Below are 16,220 nucleotides of genomic sequence, written 5' to 3' on the forward strand. Positions count from 1 at the left end.
CCTTCCTAATTTTTCAGAATCAGTTCTCAGCAAAGTAATACCAATTAAAAATTTAAAGATCAACAAAATGGCTCAGTAAGTACTTGCCATACAAACCTGACTACCTGAATTCAATCCCTGGAACCTAGGTAAAGATGGAAGGAAAAAAAACAGATTCATAACATCATGCTCTGGCGTCTACACACACATCAACTTTTTAAAAAAAGAAGTAAAATTCAATCAGGAGCTGGAACACTGTGTTGTGCTCAATGACTAGTACTTCAATATCAGAAACTATTTATACCTTTAGCTTCCTCTTCAAAGTACACTAAAGTTGGGGAAGGCCCAGAGGTAAACAAAGAGGCTTTATAAATTGAGAGCTACTTACGGTCGGCAGCTTTTCACGAGTGTTTTGAGAACATTTTCTACAGAACTGGAGGAAAAAAACCCATTTGATAAATTACATTGGGATATTTAACGAACACAGTTAATTCTATAACCCATATCTCAAAGAAACATACATTCAGGTATTATGTTTACATGTAATAACTAAGCCTTCTCTTTGCCTGACAGAATTACAAGGATAATCTACCTAGATTTCTTAATCTACTTTTTCCTCTGCCCTCATTTTGCTCACTTTTTATGACAAATAAAATCGAAGAAAACATTATACTGGAGAAAGGATAAATTCCTTTCAATCTTTACAAAGTGGGCAACAATGAACATATTTAACACACACAATGTAAGCCCCAACAGCTGAAAATTCTAAATAGCAATTTTATTACAGTGCTTTTACATTAAAATATAAACTGGGATATAATGAAATGTGGTGTGCTTCTACCAGCAACTGGTATAAGTCTTGTCAATCAACTTAAAAGTGTTCTTTAACCCTCCAATGCATTTTACTGCTAGTAACAATTACCAAAACAACAACCATCTGTTTCAACAGCCACTCATAAAATTAGGTGAGCAAAATGAAAAATTCACATGAATTTCAATGAAAAGGCCATGGACACTGGTTTAAATACATGACCAAAATGGAATACTTAAGATACCAACTAGACCACTGTTAAAATTGGTAAAATGCAAACAAAGCAAGGGGGTGTAATTAACTGAAATTTAAAACAAATCTCTGACTACTTACAGTATGACAAATACAAATAGACACAAAAAAATTTCAAGGGCAGGACTGGGAATTAATGTTTTAGACATTTTATCATTAACTCCTTTGAAATTCTTCAAATCCAGGGGTCTGACCAATTTCTCTGAAAGCTTAAAAACTAAAGCTTCAAGGAACAGGATAAAACAAGCTCAGTATAAGCACCCAATACATTATGTAACTTCAACCTAGAAAGAAAACTGCAATCTTGTTATTAACTAACTGCTATAAGCATCATCTTTCACTTTCAAACTCCTAGGGAGAGAGGGAACCAGAAAGTAACTCACTGAGTGACTTTTTTTACACGAGAAAACAAAGTCCACATCAGGAAACATTGTTTTTAATCCAAGAGAACAGCTCTGTTCTCTCTCACACAAAAAGCCAGACAATTAGGAAACAGTTTACCGGTCATCTAAATTTGTCTAGTGAAAAACAGGGGGGAGTGGGGATAAAATTTTCTCTAACTACTCCAGAATATCTGAGGGCTTCTAATGAGGCTGTTTCAAATTTGCAGGGATACTTAAACTTCTTTCTGTTTGTTTACAATACTCCATACATGCTTTTTATCAGGGGAACCAACAGCAAGGATCTTGGATCTCCTTTCAGTTTCGAAGAACCAGTTAGTAACAAGTCAGAGAATCAACATGTAGGTTTAGAAGAAAACTGATTGGTAAATTTAAGCTCAGACTTTAAAGGTAAATTCTAAGGAAAAGGAAGATATGACCCTGTCACTTCAAATGTCTGTGCCCACATTAACTTTCCATTGATTTTACTAGTTCGATAGCATAACCTCCTACCCCAAAGAGAGAAACTATCCTAACATCAGAAACTATTCCAAAAAGCAAGTTATTAAAGACTGCATAGCTAAGTGTTGCCTTCATTCTAGAAACAAGCACAGGAAGTTAACACCACCACCTACTTCTTTAACTTGTTACAGAGTCAGGGTTGTAGAGTGTGATTTCATTCACATAAAGTCAATTCCAACCCCTTCTTCCACATAAGGCCTGTACCATGGAATGTATGCTCTTTATTCAGAAAAGGGTACAATCTCTCTAACCTGTGATATCTGTATAGTGACCTTTTGTGATTCTTGTAATCTCTCAAGATGAAGGGAACAATGTTTCTGTTTAAAAATAAAATAAAAGGTTAAGGCTAGATGCTACTAGACCATATCTTACTAATTTTTTAGAGGGATTGATTAATCACTACATATTTTCTAATTGCTGGAAATTTATGATACTAAACTGATAGATAACTCAAATTGCTAATTTTTAAAAGGGGATCTAAAGAGGGACTAAGCTTTGAATAGGGTCTCTCACAGGCCATTTTTTTCTCAGAAACTTAAAAAATAAGTTCATGGAGTACACAGTGCTTCAGTTTGAGCCTAAGAGTCAGACAAATCTCAATCTGAAGTCTAATTCCACTGTTCCTAGGAGTGTACTATTACAGCTTAGAACTTTTCATTGAGAAAAATAATACCTACCCTCTCATAAAGCTACTATAAGAATTAGCTGAGATAATATATATGAAAGTTGGTAAGTAGCCCAGAATTATTTATTAGGCACCACAGAAAACATCAATTATTAACTCATACTTGCTGCTGAGCCATCTCTCCAAGCCTGTGAATTTTTGTAATTGCTCTATAGAGATTGGTTATATTTTGTTTTTTGAAAAATCCCTGTAGCAAAAACACAACTTTTGGCAGAAATACTATCAAGAACATCAACAAAATTCAGTTACTTATTCTCTAATTCTTAAAACTAGAATGGTTTAAAAGTAAATACAATCTTTCTGCAAATACCATGTTAATAATCAGTGTTTATTGATCATAACTGATGAAAATGACTTCAGCGACAGGTCACTGGGGAAATTACTTTCATCATTTCATTATCTATCAAATTTTGGATCCAGATCATTCATAAATAAGAGACTCCAGAGTCTAGAATGTGTTATTTTTATGTAGTAAATGTAGAAAGGGGAGAACAGAAGACTTAACTGATCTTAACCATGGGGTTACTAATTCAAATAGCCCTCTGAAAGCCAAGTGTGATGACACACACCTGTCATCCCAACCCTGGGTAGGCAGAGGCAGGAGGACTGAGTTTGAGGTCACCCTGGGCTATACAGCAAGATCTGTCTCAAAAACAAAAACAACAAAAACCTCTTTGATGAATCAATACAGAAAGTGAGGCTAGGGTATTTATCAGTGGTACGACACTTACCTAGGAAGTACAAACCCCTGGGTACCATCACTAGTGGGATGGTGGTACAGATAATCAAAACAAGTACCAGGCCAGGTGTGGTGGCAGAACTTCTGGGAGCCAGAGTCCTGCCTGGGCTATACTGCAAGATCCTACCCTCACCCCCCCCCCAACCCCAAAGGAAAACAACAAATTTTTCCTAGAGGTATGTTACTATGAAAAATAGAATATACTGCTGTATGGTAGCCTTAAAATAATACATAAAGGAAAAAATACTTAAAATTGATTTTTTTAAAAGGCATTAGGTTGGAAGACATGGGGAGGAAGTAAGGGCGAATTTGATCAACACACTGTGTACAGAGTCCAGTATAACGGCAGGCCTTTTATTCCAGTATTTAGGAGGCAGGAGAAAGTAATCCTGTGTAAGTTAGAGGCCAACCTGGTCTACACAATGAGCTCCAAGACAGTCAAGGCTATATAATAAGACCCTGTCCCCAAAACAAAACAAAACAAAACAAAAAACCCAAAAATCAGAAGCCAGAGAGATGGCTCAGTAGTTAAGAGTACTTGCTGTGCTTCTTGAGGACCTGAGTTCAATTCCCAGCACCCACATGGCTGCTCACACTAGTTCCAGAGTTTCTTAACACCATCGCCCAGACATTCATGCAGGCAAAACACCAATGAACATAAAATAAAAATAAATTTTACATTAAAAAACACAAAGCATTGTGTACAAATATATTATCAATGACTAAAAAATACTATATAAAAATAATACATAATTTAAATAAGTTATCTAGGCTCAAACTAGCTATTTTTAAGATTAAACTCAGAACCTTGAGCATATGAGACAAGTGTTATCACTGAGCTACATACCCACTCCTTCCCAAAACTATTCTTTTATTATTATTATTATTATTATTATTATTATTATTATTATTATTATGTATACAGTCTTCTGCCTGCACGCCAGCAGAAGGCACGAGATCTCATTCAATGTGGTTGTGAGACACCATGCGGTTGCTGGTAATTGAACTCAGGACCTCTAAAAGAAGAGTCAGTACTCTTAACCGCTGAGCCATCTCTCCAGCCCCCAAAACTATTCATGATGTAAGGAGGTTCACAACCATGTAACTGTAGTCCCTGGGAATCTGACACGCTCTTCTGGTGGTGCACTCCTTTAGGGCCAGTATGGCAAGTTAGAGGTAAGCAGATATCTGAGTTCAAAGACAGCATGGTAGATCATAACAGATAGGGCAACACAGAGATCTTGTCTTAAAACAAATGAAAAAACAAAATCAAAAAAACAATAAAAAGTCTCTACCAATACCAACAATCTCAGTACTTGGAAATTTAAGGTGGAAGGGGAGGAAGGAGAAGGAGAGAGAAGAGAAATGTTGATTATATTTGCTCTAATAGGACCGACCAGCTTTTAAAATAGAATGAAGCACATGACACTCTCAGCCGTGGCTTCCATAAGGACAAACACACAAGGCACACAGAGTTTAAGAGCTGAAAGACAAACAGTTGACAAATGAAGCACTTCTGATTATAAAAAGTCATCTAAAAATAGTATGAACACAGGCTGTCAAATAACAAAGCTGTTTTAAATGTATTAAAATACATGTAAGATAGAAACAGTGGAAACAGTTCTAAGAAAGCAAGTCAGAAAAATGGCTCTAAGTTAAAGGGTGTTGAGAAATGCAATCTTATAAAAAGTAACAACTTTATTTCTTGACTTTATAGTTTGAAGCACAGCTTGCATCAGTGTGCCAAAACAATGTTAAGCAGAAAAGCACTGTCAAAACTGTTCCTTCTTAGAATTTCAGCAGGCACAGAAGTGCTGGGAAGAATGAGGATGTCCAAGAAGTTGGTAAGAGCACATGACTAGCAGGCGCAAGGTTCAGTCTGGTACACAAGCTTTCTATTACTGGCACTATTCTACAATATGGCAAGGAGCAACACATCAACACAGAAACACAGACCAGCACTAGAAAAAATGGGGGCAAATCTGGGCAGTGGTGGTGTATACCTTTAATCCCCGTACTCAGGAGGCAGAGGCAGACAAATCTCAATGAGTCTGAGGCCAGCCTGGTCTACAGAGCGAGCTCCAGAACAGCCAGGGCTGTTACTTACACACACACACACACACACACACACACACACACACACACACACACACACACACACACACACACACACGGGAAGGAGGGAGCCATTGTAGGAAGGAAGGAAGGAAGGGAGGAAGGAAGGAAGGAAGGAAGGAAGGAAGCAAGGAATGAATGAATATGGGGACAAATGATTTAGGGCTCAAGGCTAATAATAGTGTTGGTGAATGTGAGAAGTGAATCTGAGATCCTATCTTGAAAAGACAACACTAGACACAACATGGATGACTTTTTGTTTGCTTGTTTGTTTTGCTATTGTTGATACAGGATTTCACTATCACTATGTAGCCCTAGCTGCCTGGAACTTACAGAGATCTGCCCGACACACTCGGCTAGGTATTATTACTTTGAACACTAAGTGCCAGACTTCAATTTTACCAACACTCTCCCCCAGAAGCCTACTGAACATTCTCTATGGCTTTACATATCCCTTTTCCCTAGTCACCTGTGTAAAATCTGATGTGGTATTCTTTATCTAAGGCCCAATATTTATTTCATTTATTTATTTATTTTTCTTTACATTTATTTATTTATTTATTTATATTTATTTACTTTGAGATACAGCTCAGCTTTCCTGGAACTAACTCACTCTGTAGTACTGGCTGACCTGCCTGCCTCTGCCTCCCAAGTGCTGGGATTAAGAGTGAACACCACCGCCTTCCCTTTCAGCCGACTGATCACACGGAGAGCCCTCATCCAGTGGCTGATGGAAGCAGAGACAGACATCCACAGAAATACACTGAGCTGAAATCTGGAACCTAGTTGAAGAGAGGGAGGAATGAAGATTGAAGGGGTCTGTACCAGGTTGGAGAAATCAGTTGGCCTGAACAAGGGAAAGCATATCGACCCCAGATGCTGTCTGGGAGGCCAGTACAAGACTGATCCAGCCCCCTGAAAATGGATGCCAATAAGGAGGCCCCTGCACTCCAGGGAGCCTCTGGAAGTGGATTAGCATTTTTCCCTGGTGTAAGAAGGGACTTGGAGAGCCCATCCCACATGAAGGGATACACTCTGGCCCTGGACACATGGGGAAGGGCCTAGGCCCAGCACAGAAAGATTTGGTGGACTTTGCAGAGCCCCTGTTGAGGGCCCTACCCTGCCTGGGGAGTGGTGGGTGGATGGGGTGGGGGTAGGTTGGAGGTGGGGGAGGAGGGATGGGGGTGAGGGGAGGGAGAGGGAGAAGGGACTTACATGTGAAACAAGCCTATTCCCTAACTTGAATGAATATACATATATATGTGAACACCACCATGCCTGGTTTTACAGACTTATTTTTTGTTTTATGAGTGTTTTGCTTTTGTGCATGTAAGTACATGTGCGTTCAGTGTTCAAAGAGGCCGGAAAAGGGTGTCATATCCCCTGGAGCTAGTTATAAGCACTTGTGAGCTGCCATGTGGGTGGTGGGAATCAAACTTGGACTTCTGTAAGAGCAGCCAATGATCTCAACTACTGTGCCATCTTTCTAGTCCTTATACTTCATTCATAAAATACTTGATCTTTTTAAAATCCAAAATAAATTAATATTAAATAGATGCAAAATCTGAGTATCTGTTGTAATGAAACCTGAATGTTTGAAACTCATTTTATAATAATAATTTCTCTCTCTCTCTCTTTTTTTTGTTTTTGTTTTTTGTTTTTCAAGACAGGGTTTCTCTGTGTAGCTTCATAGCCTATCCTAGCACTTGCTCTGCAGACCAGACTGGTCTCGAACTCACAGAGATCTGCCTGTCTCTGCCTCCCGCGCTCTGGGATTAAAGGTGTGCACCACCAACACCCAGCTAATTATTTATCTTTTAAGGTTAAAGTGCTATTTATATCCTAATTATTTTCTTAATGATTTTATTTATTATGAATACAGTCTTGTGTCCACATGTATCCCTGCAGGCCAAAAGACGGCATCAGTTCTCATCTAAGATGGTTGTGAGCTGGGAATTGAACTCAGGATCTCTGGAAGACCAGCTAGTGTTCTTAACCCCATTCAACCATCTCTCCAGCACCTCTTAATTTTTAAAGTTATTATTATGGATGTGTGCATGATGATGAGGTAAGAGAATCTGTGGAGTCAGTTTATTCCTTCCACCTTTAGACAAGTTCCCAGAAATCAAACTCCAGTCATTGGGCTAGCATAGGTCACCAAGCACCTTTATCCATTGAGCCAGCTGGCCTGCTCAGAAGTTCTGTTTATATTTGTTTTTCTCACTGAGCACACATTCAACACTAAACTATACTTTCACCCTTTATATTATTGGTAAATATAATTTAAGTATAGTTAATTACAAAACCCAATATAGAGTGCTCAGCCAATTATAGTTTAGAGACACTGCTATAAGCCTCTGTCTCAGGCATGCTAGCAAGGCATGTTCTCTACACCAAGCAAAGAGTTCAGTAAAGTAATAGTATCGCTTTAAAAAAAAAAATAGCCATTGGCTGGGTCAAAGAGATGGCTCAGAAGTTAGGAGCACTTATTGTTCTTCCAGAGGACCCAGGCTTCATTTCCAGCACTGACATGGTGGCGTCACAATCATCCATAACTCCAGTAATGTGACACCCTCTTCTGAGTGCTGATGACATCAGGCATACATGTGGTGGACATACATAGATGCAAATCCTAAAGTTTTTTGTTTTTTTAAAGGCACTGGTGGATCTTTAAAGGAGGAGGGCTTCTACAAGACCATGAAAGAGGTAATGACTCTTCAGGAATAAACGTGGTAAGGATGCTATGAATAAATATTAAAGGCTGAAACACAAGCATTAAGGGTACTAGCATAAAATGTCTATGCAAAGAGCTGGCATGACTAAGGAAAAAAAGTCATGAGAATTCACTATTGAGCATCTTATGGCTTTTTAAAAGAAGGGTCTTTCTTTGCACAGGTATAACTGTCAGGCAGGAAGCAAGATGTCTGTTTATAAAGCACCAAGAAATGACACAATGAGAAACAAGAAATCATTGAAAAAAACTGGCTTTCTCCCACCAGTCATCTACCAACAACCTTCAGAAAGATAACTGATCTGAACACAAATAATAGTTCACAGAAATCTATCAAACAGTGATGCCAGTCAAAAATTCCTGAAGTTACTCTGTGAAGACTTAGTCCATCCAATTCACGCCACACTTTCCACAGGAGATAACACTTCCAAAGACATCTTTACAATGCTTTCACAGAAAATTGTCCTAACAAGAATTTTAAAAAGCCTATTTGTATGCAGCACCATTCACTCTCATGGTGAACTTTAGTCTGTCTATGGTTGGAAATTTTTCTTATTTTAACACATAAAACTCAAGGACAAAATGATTCCTGACACTTTTCCTGCACTGGTAGCCCAAAATCCAACAAAGGCTTAAATTCACCATTGCCTGTAGTCATTTTTAACTCTTCTTCCCCACTAAATCTATAATGTAAAAAGTTGCTAAGACATCTGCCCTTTGCATTCACAGGCAAGAAGTTCAGATTGTTGACCTAAGAGAAGCCTTAGATTTGAGGCAATTTAACTGTCTAACTAAAAGACAGTGAGAGAAATCACAAGTCTTAAAAATTTATTAAAGAAAAAAGTTAATACAGACACACAGAACAGTGTCTTCAGCAAATCAATATATAACTATAGATTGGAATAGGAAACAGCTAATAAGGTCTGAAGAACAAGCCAGGTTGGGGGTGGGAGTACTTATCCCTACAATTCCAGTACTTGGAAGCTGAGGCAAGAGAATTACAAGGCCAAGGCTAGCCTGGGCTACCAAGAATCTGAAGCCAGACTAGCTACCTAACAAGAGCCTGCCTTTAAAAATTAATTTTTAGGGGCTGGAGAGATGGCTCACAGGTTCAGAAACTGACTGCTCTTCCAGAGGTCCTGAGTTCAATTCCCAACAACCACATGGTGGCTCACAACCACCTATAATGAGATCTGGTGCCCTCTTACAGCCTGCAGGCATACATACAGATAGAATACTGTATACATAATAAATAAATAAATTTGGGGAAAAAGTTTATTTGTAAAAAACAAAAAATTCAATTTTTAGGCCAGGAAATGGTGGTGCATGCCTTTAATCTCAGCATTCGGGAGGCAGATGAATCTCTGTTAGTTCAAACCCAGTCCTGTCTATAATGCTAGTTCTAGGACAGCCAAGGCTACAAAGAAACCCTGCCTCAAAAGACCCAAAATAACAATAATAATAGTAATAATAACAAGAACAACAATAATAATATATCTTAATTACTAAAATTACTTGAAACAGTTTAAGCCAAATTGGTAAAGCCTGTGAATATTAAAGTTAGGAAGTAAAGTGATCACAACTAGACAAAACTGAACAGTTAATCCGAGATCACTACTGGCACTAAGAGGCAAATGATCATAGTATACTTTGTACATTTAAAATAAATACAAATTTTATAGAACTTAGGCCTTGAGAGTAATGGCATATATGCAAGGAACTAGTAATCAGAAAGACAGCTATGGTTCTAAAAATTACTAGGAAATGACAAAAACTAAGGACTGACATGAATAGTTTATATCCTAAATGTAGTGAGTTAGTAAAACTGATACTTTGTCTAGGCATGTGGAACAAGCCAGCAAACCTAGAACTTGGGAGGCTGAGCATGAGGACCAGGAATGAAAGTATGTTTTGTAGTGGGGGGGTGGCAAGACCTGGTATTTCTTTACTTGTTTATAGTGAATGCTCTGTGGGATATGCAAGGCTCATCATCTTAAAGCAATTACTTTACTTAAAGAATTAAAATACATAAAAGGTCATTTTGGGGGTGGGGTGGGGTGGAGCGGAGAGACTGTTGATAGCTAAGTAGTTAAGAGCACTTGCAGCGGACCCAGTTCAATTCCTAGAAGGCTGCAGCTCCAGTTTCAAGAGATTCAGTGCTCTTTTCTGGCTTCTAAAGGCTGCTGAACACATGAAGTGCACATGAATTCATATAATCACACACAAACATGAACAATAAAAATAAGTAACTTTTTAAGGAAAAAAAAAAAAAACAGAAGATAGCCATTACATCTAACAACAACAAAAAATGATCAGAAGTATGGTGACGTCAACTACCAGAGACATCATGGTGGCAAAGCTTTGAGAAGAAATACAGGTTCATATTATTTCAAAAGGAAAAGGTCAAGTTTATGTAGAAATGAGCACATTAAAATGTGTATTTGCACCAGGCACAGTGGTGCACATCTTTAATCCCAGGACTTGGGAGGCAGAGGCAGGTGGATCTTGGTGAGCTCAAAGCCAACCTGGTCTACATACATAGTGGATTCCACAACAACCAGGGCTATGTAGAGACCTCATCTCAAAAAACACAAAAATAAATAAATAAATAATAGGTAAAGCAATACAGCAAAAAAGTATTTGCTTATTTAAAACAACCCATTTTCTTTCACTGTATTTAATCCCCTAAAAGCCACAGGTGGCCGAAAAGAATTACTTCAACAGAAATACTTACTTAGGAAATGAATTTAATCCCAGGTGCTCTGTCTTGGAATATAATATTTTTTCCACCATGTCATAAAGTGGTCTCCACGGCAACTCTAAATCATCTCTTGAGAGAAGTTCCTTTTTCCTAAAACAAACAAACAAAAAAAAGAACAGAAAAGAAAAAAGAAATCTAAATATATGGAATCATTTATTCAGATGCATGGTTATGGTTATTGAGTATATACTACACAGAGAGGAAAGCTAATGACAGTCAGCTGCTGTTAGAATGAGCACTAAGGAAGAACTTGGCACTTCTCAACACCAAGCAGTGCCTATTAAACTTGTGCCACATTACTGTAGATGAATTCCATACTTTTCTTTAAATTTTTTAAAAAAGATTTACTTTATTGTATGTGAGTATTTTGGCTAATACATACCTGGTACCCACAAGAGCGAAGAAGGCATGAGATGTCCTGGAACTGGAGTTACAGATGGCTCTGAGCTGTCATGTGGGTGCTGGGAAGCAAACCCAGGTCCTTTGCAAGAGCACCATATGCTCTAAGCCACTACAATGCATCTCTCCAGTTCCCAAATGTCATGCTTTGCTATATCATGTGTGTGGTACTGAATGTTTCTAACCTTTGCTGGATATAAGGATAGTTTATACCTCATGGAGCAAATAATTATCATAAATAAAACAACCTAAGCAATTATAGTTGAGCATGAACTGTAGGGAGACACTGTAACCACGCCTCCTAATGTCTGGCTACAGGTGTGCTTGACCAAGCCTGTCAGGGTGTGGTCAAGGGGTGTTCAGGATTATGCCTGTGAGGTTAAGGTGGGGCAGACATGTGGGGCCCCTTCTCTCTGAACTCGCTGCTTGGCTGCCCTGGGCAAGCTCTGACTTGCATCTGGCTGGTATTTATCTGAATAAAGATATCTTAAACCTACAGGCTCACGTTTCAATGAACAATTAAAAGCTTCACAGAGAAAATGTTTAAATCAACACTAAACTTTGGGTAACTGTTCTGTTCATTTCCCAAAATTGAGTCTTAACCATTAAACCTTAAAAAGACAAAATCTCACCAAGAATAACAGAAAGTAGACTTACTTTAATAAGTTGATCAAGAGTCGGGCAAATCCCTGCATCATGCTGATTTCGAGTTTCGGAATTGATACCAGCTCATACAATAACTTAATAAAAAGAACATGATCTTCTTTGCTAAATTTTCTCCCATAAAGTCGGATATACCTGCAAAAGGGAAAGAAATCCTTTAAAAACATGTCCAGTCACTCAAGTTTATTACTACTACATTAACTACACTATTTGAAGTATGGAGAAAGCCGATGGATGCTTCATGGCGTGATAAATAGAAGAAGACATAGCATACTCAATGAATGTACTGCTCAACCTAAAAAAATAGTAAACTAAATAAGCGTAAAAAATTAAAAGGGACTGGGCATTATGGCACATGCCTTTAATCCCAGCACTCGGGAGGCAGAGGCAGGCGGATCTCTGTGAGTTCGAGGTCAGCCTGGTCTCCAGAGCGAGTGCCAGGATAGGCTCCAAAGCTACACAGGGAAACCCTGTCTCGAAAAACAAAAAAAAGAAAAGAAAAAAAAAACATAAATAAATAAATGGAAATCCTATAATATATTACAACATGTATGAATTGCCTGAAATAAGCCAGTCACAGAAAAGAATCACAATTCCATTCATGTGATCAATGTAAAGCAATCAAACTCAAAACAGAAAAGAAGCTAGAAAGGTAGCTGACGACTGTTAAGAAGAGAATAAGGTTTTGTTGTTTAACTGGTACAGAGTTTGAGACATGCAAAATGAAAACATTACAGAGACCTATTACAACATACAAATAGTTAATACACCTTCATTAGTCACCTAAATATTAATAATCAAAAGGAGTCAGGCATGGTGGTGCATGACTTGGGAAGTGATGAAGGAGGATCAGAAATTCAAGGCCAGTCTGGATTACATGAGAGACTCTGCTACAAAAGAACCCCTGCCCACCACAAAGTGTTAAGAAGGTAAATTTATGATGCATGGCTTTAAAGGGGGGGTGGGGGGGAGAATCATGAATTCGATGGACCTTAATTTTGAATACTGCTAAGCATTTTATATTTACACAAAAGAATTATTCTGTACTTTAGTCAACACATAATCAAGTATTTAATAATAAAGCCAAATTAAAACACCGTTGTTTTATAGGATCACATCCCCAATACTGGGATTAAATTTAAGGACTGACATTCTACCACTGAGCTATACCTCCAAACCCCTACCATTTGTGGTACTCCCATAATCCTAGCAGTAAAAGGCAGCAACAATATCAAAAGTTCACAGCCAGTTAGCACAGTGAGTCCCAAACCAGCAAAGGTTGCATAGTGACACCAACTCTCCAAAAATAAATAAATAAATAAAAAAACAAAATAAAAATAAGCTAATAAGTTTATCTCAAAATACATACTTAATACTTAACTCAGAAAAACCATATTATCAGGGCTGGAGAGATAGCTCAGCGGTTAAGAGCAGTGGCTGTCCTTCCAGAGGTTCAATTCCCAGCAACCACATGGTGGCTCACAACCACCTATAATGAGATCTGGTGCCCTCTTCTGGCCTGCAGGCATACATGCAGATAGAATACTGCCTACACAATAAATAAATAAATAAATCTTTAAAAAAAAAAGAAAAAGAAAACCATATTATCAAAAGGCCAGTCAATAAGCAAGCATAAGAGTAAAGTCTTCACGTCTCTTGTTCTCTTGTAGGCAGGGTCTCACTATAGAGATCTAGCTGGCCTGAAACTCAGTATTGTAGATCAGGGTGGCCTCAAACTTAGGAGACCAATTGTGAGAGCCAAAGCTTAATTTCTGTGCATAAGATCCACAAAACAAAAAATGCCTCTCACATGTAAGCCCCTTGCCTAAAGACAGACACTCCCCTAAAATGCTAGAGGCTGTTGTTCATGTAAGATAACAGAAGAACCAGCCTGCCTCAATCTTAAAAAGCCATCTTACAGCAAAGACAAACTAGGTTAATTCCTGCTTATAATTAGACCTGTTACTCAAGGATTGGGCTATGCCAATCTGTAACCTGTAACCTTAACCACAAAATTGTTCTGTACTCCCTGTCTTAGGAACAGCAATCAGGTCACTGTTTCAAAAAGTTGTTTATAACCATTTTGCAACCCTACCTTTATTTCAAAAGGGTTGTTATGGCTACCTTGTTATAACTACTTGTAACCACGTGTTTCAGGAGGGACTAACTTGTTATACTTATGTTCTGCTAATGGAACCCTGCCTATTTTACCCCCCAAATGCTCCATTTGGAAACCCTGAGCTATATGTAGAACCTTGTCTTCCTTGTATCTAGTACTTAACTCTCAAATCCCACCTTGGGGAAGGCAGCCTGTGTGCACAAATAAAAAAGCTTGCTTTAATTAATTTGGTCGTGATGATTTGGGTCAGAGGTCTTTCTCCTCCCACCTTTGGGATTAACATAAATCACGTTTCCATTTCTCTAAACAAGTTTGGTTGACCCAACTGTACCAGATGTGCTTGATCACATGAAGAAGATGGGAGGTACATAGGCAGAAGTATGTCAGGATATATGTGCTTGTCCCAATTGGAAGAAAGCAGGAGATATATAGACTCCGTATGGGGTTTTGCCTTTATAAGCACCTAGCCAACATAGCTCATGGCCATTTTCTGGGAATCCCTGAATGGATCTGGCAAAGTCCTTCATCTTGGCCAGTGTTTAATTAAAGCTTGTTTCAAATTTGACTCAAAATTGTGGTTGTGGTCTCACCAGGTGGAATTAACATTTTCTGGAGGCCCCAGTGAAATCCAGACTGCCTGCCTAAATTCTAAAGCTGGACCTTTGCTCCACAAATCCAGGACTGAGGGGATGCCTCAGGTGGCATGTACCTTGCAATGTTCCAAGTCTCTGAAGCTTGCCTTTGGTTTCATGGACTATTGAAATGAATTGCCACACTGAGAAAAGCAGGAAGCATTTACAGAGGCCTGGTGAGTAACAGGCTGGTTCTATCCTGTGGGGTGCAGACCTGGGATGTAGAGGCGGCTCAAAATACTCTACCATCTAGGACAAGATGTGAGATGCCATTCGCTGCCTGGTTCTGGTTGTTTGCCTGTGTTTTCTGGTGTGTCTACAAGTTTTGTTGCAGATTTGAGAGCCTAGACTGATATATGCTCAGTTGAATGTATGAATATATGCTTTGTTACTGACTGATCCCCTTTGAGTGTTTTGTGTTGCCACTCACTGCAAGTCACTGGCCACCAGAGCTAACACCACCTGCCATGGCTGCTTTGATGGCCAGGCCTCAGGATTTATCTATGAACTTTCTTGTCACTGGATTCAGGTTAGGAGGCATTCAAATGTCTTTTGGGTATAGATAACAGAGTTCTTAAAGCAGGCTCTAGAGATGGGTTATGGCTCTCCCCTCTCCACACTAAGCATATTTAAAAGTTTCCTCCATGTCCTGTGACACAGAAAAAAAGAGTAAGCATAACAGCTTTAAAAAAAAAAAAAAGGTGGTGCATGCCTTTAATCTCAGCACTTGGGAGTCAGAGGCAGGTGGATCTCTGGGAGTTGGAGGCCAGCCTGGTCTCCAGAGCGAGTGCCAGGATAGGCTCCAAAGCCACACAGAGAAACCCTGTCTCGAACCCCCCCCCTCAAAAAAAAAGCTTTCTGTTCTGTTTCTCAATACTTGTAAGTTTATTGGGTATGGTTAAAAATGTAAAGACTAGCCAGGCAGTGGTAGCCCACGCCTTTAATCCCAGCACTTGGGAGGCAGAGGCAGGTGGATCTCTGTGAGTTCAAGACCAGCCTGGTCTACAAGAGCTAGTTCCAGGACAGCCTCCAAAGCCACAGAGAAACCCTGTCTGGAAAAACCAAAATAGTAAAGACTATGATAAAAGTTAACTTAAAATGCTAATACAGGGTTGACACTTAAAAATCTATGCATAGATAATCTTAATGGAACCATGTGTCGTGACTTCAATTTGGGATATAAGCAGCATGTGGCTTGCCATCATCTTAGCTGTTATGGAGGCAGTCGCATGGCTGGCAATCATCATTGCATGAATGTGACTTCACCACCATCTTGATTAAAGGTGACAATTGGGTATAAAGCAAACAAGCAGGCAACAATAAGTCTCCAGGACATTTTGGATTAGGATGGATTTTTGTAGGAAAATTCCTGTCCTGAAAACAAGGTTTATGAAAGATAGGATTTAAAAACAATGGTTGTTTAATTATGTAT

General features: G+C 38.8%; 1 protein-coding gene across 2 annotated transcripts in view; it reads right to left on the bottom strand.

The window, feature by feature from the left end:
- Psme4 (proteasome activator subunit 4) overlaps positions 1-16,220 on the bottom strand; it is a 105,219-nt gene that overhangs the window by 68,891 nt on the left and 20,108 nt on the right. The window contains exons 2-5 of one of the 2 annotated variants that reach the window (XM_027387689.2): positions 12,032-12,172; positions 10,949-11,065; positions 2,196-2,261; positions 368-412 (exon numbers count right to left, since the gene is read on the bottom strand). In XM_027387689.2, coding sequence (XP_027243490.1) covers positions 368-412; positions 2,196-2,261; positions 10,949-11,065; positions 12,032-12,172 — 369 coding nt within the window. The remainder of the gene's footprint in view (positions 1-367; positions 413-2,195; positions 2,262-10,948; positions 11,066-12,031; positions 12,173-16,220) is intronic. The other variant, XM_027387691.2, reaches the window with a different exon arrangement.

This window comes from Cricetulus griseus, assembly GCF_003668045.3.
Source record: "Cricetulus griseus strain 17A/GY chromosome 1 unlocalized genomic scaffold, alternate assembly CriGri-PICRH-1.0 chr1_1, whole genome shotgun sequence".
NCBI lineage: Eukaryota > Metazoa > Chordata > Mammalia > Rodentia > Cricetidae > Cricetulus > Cricetulus griseus.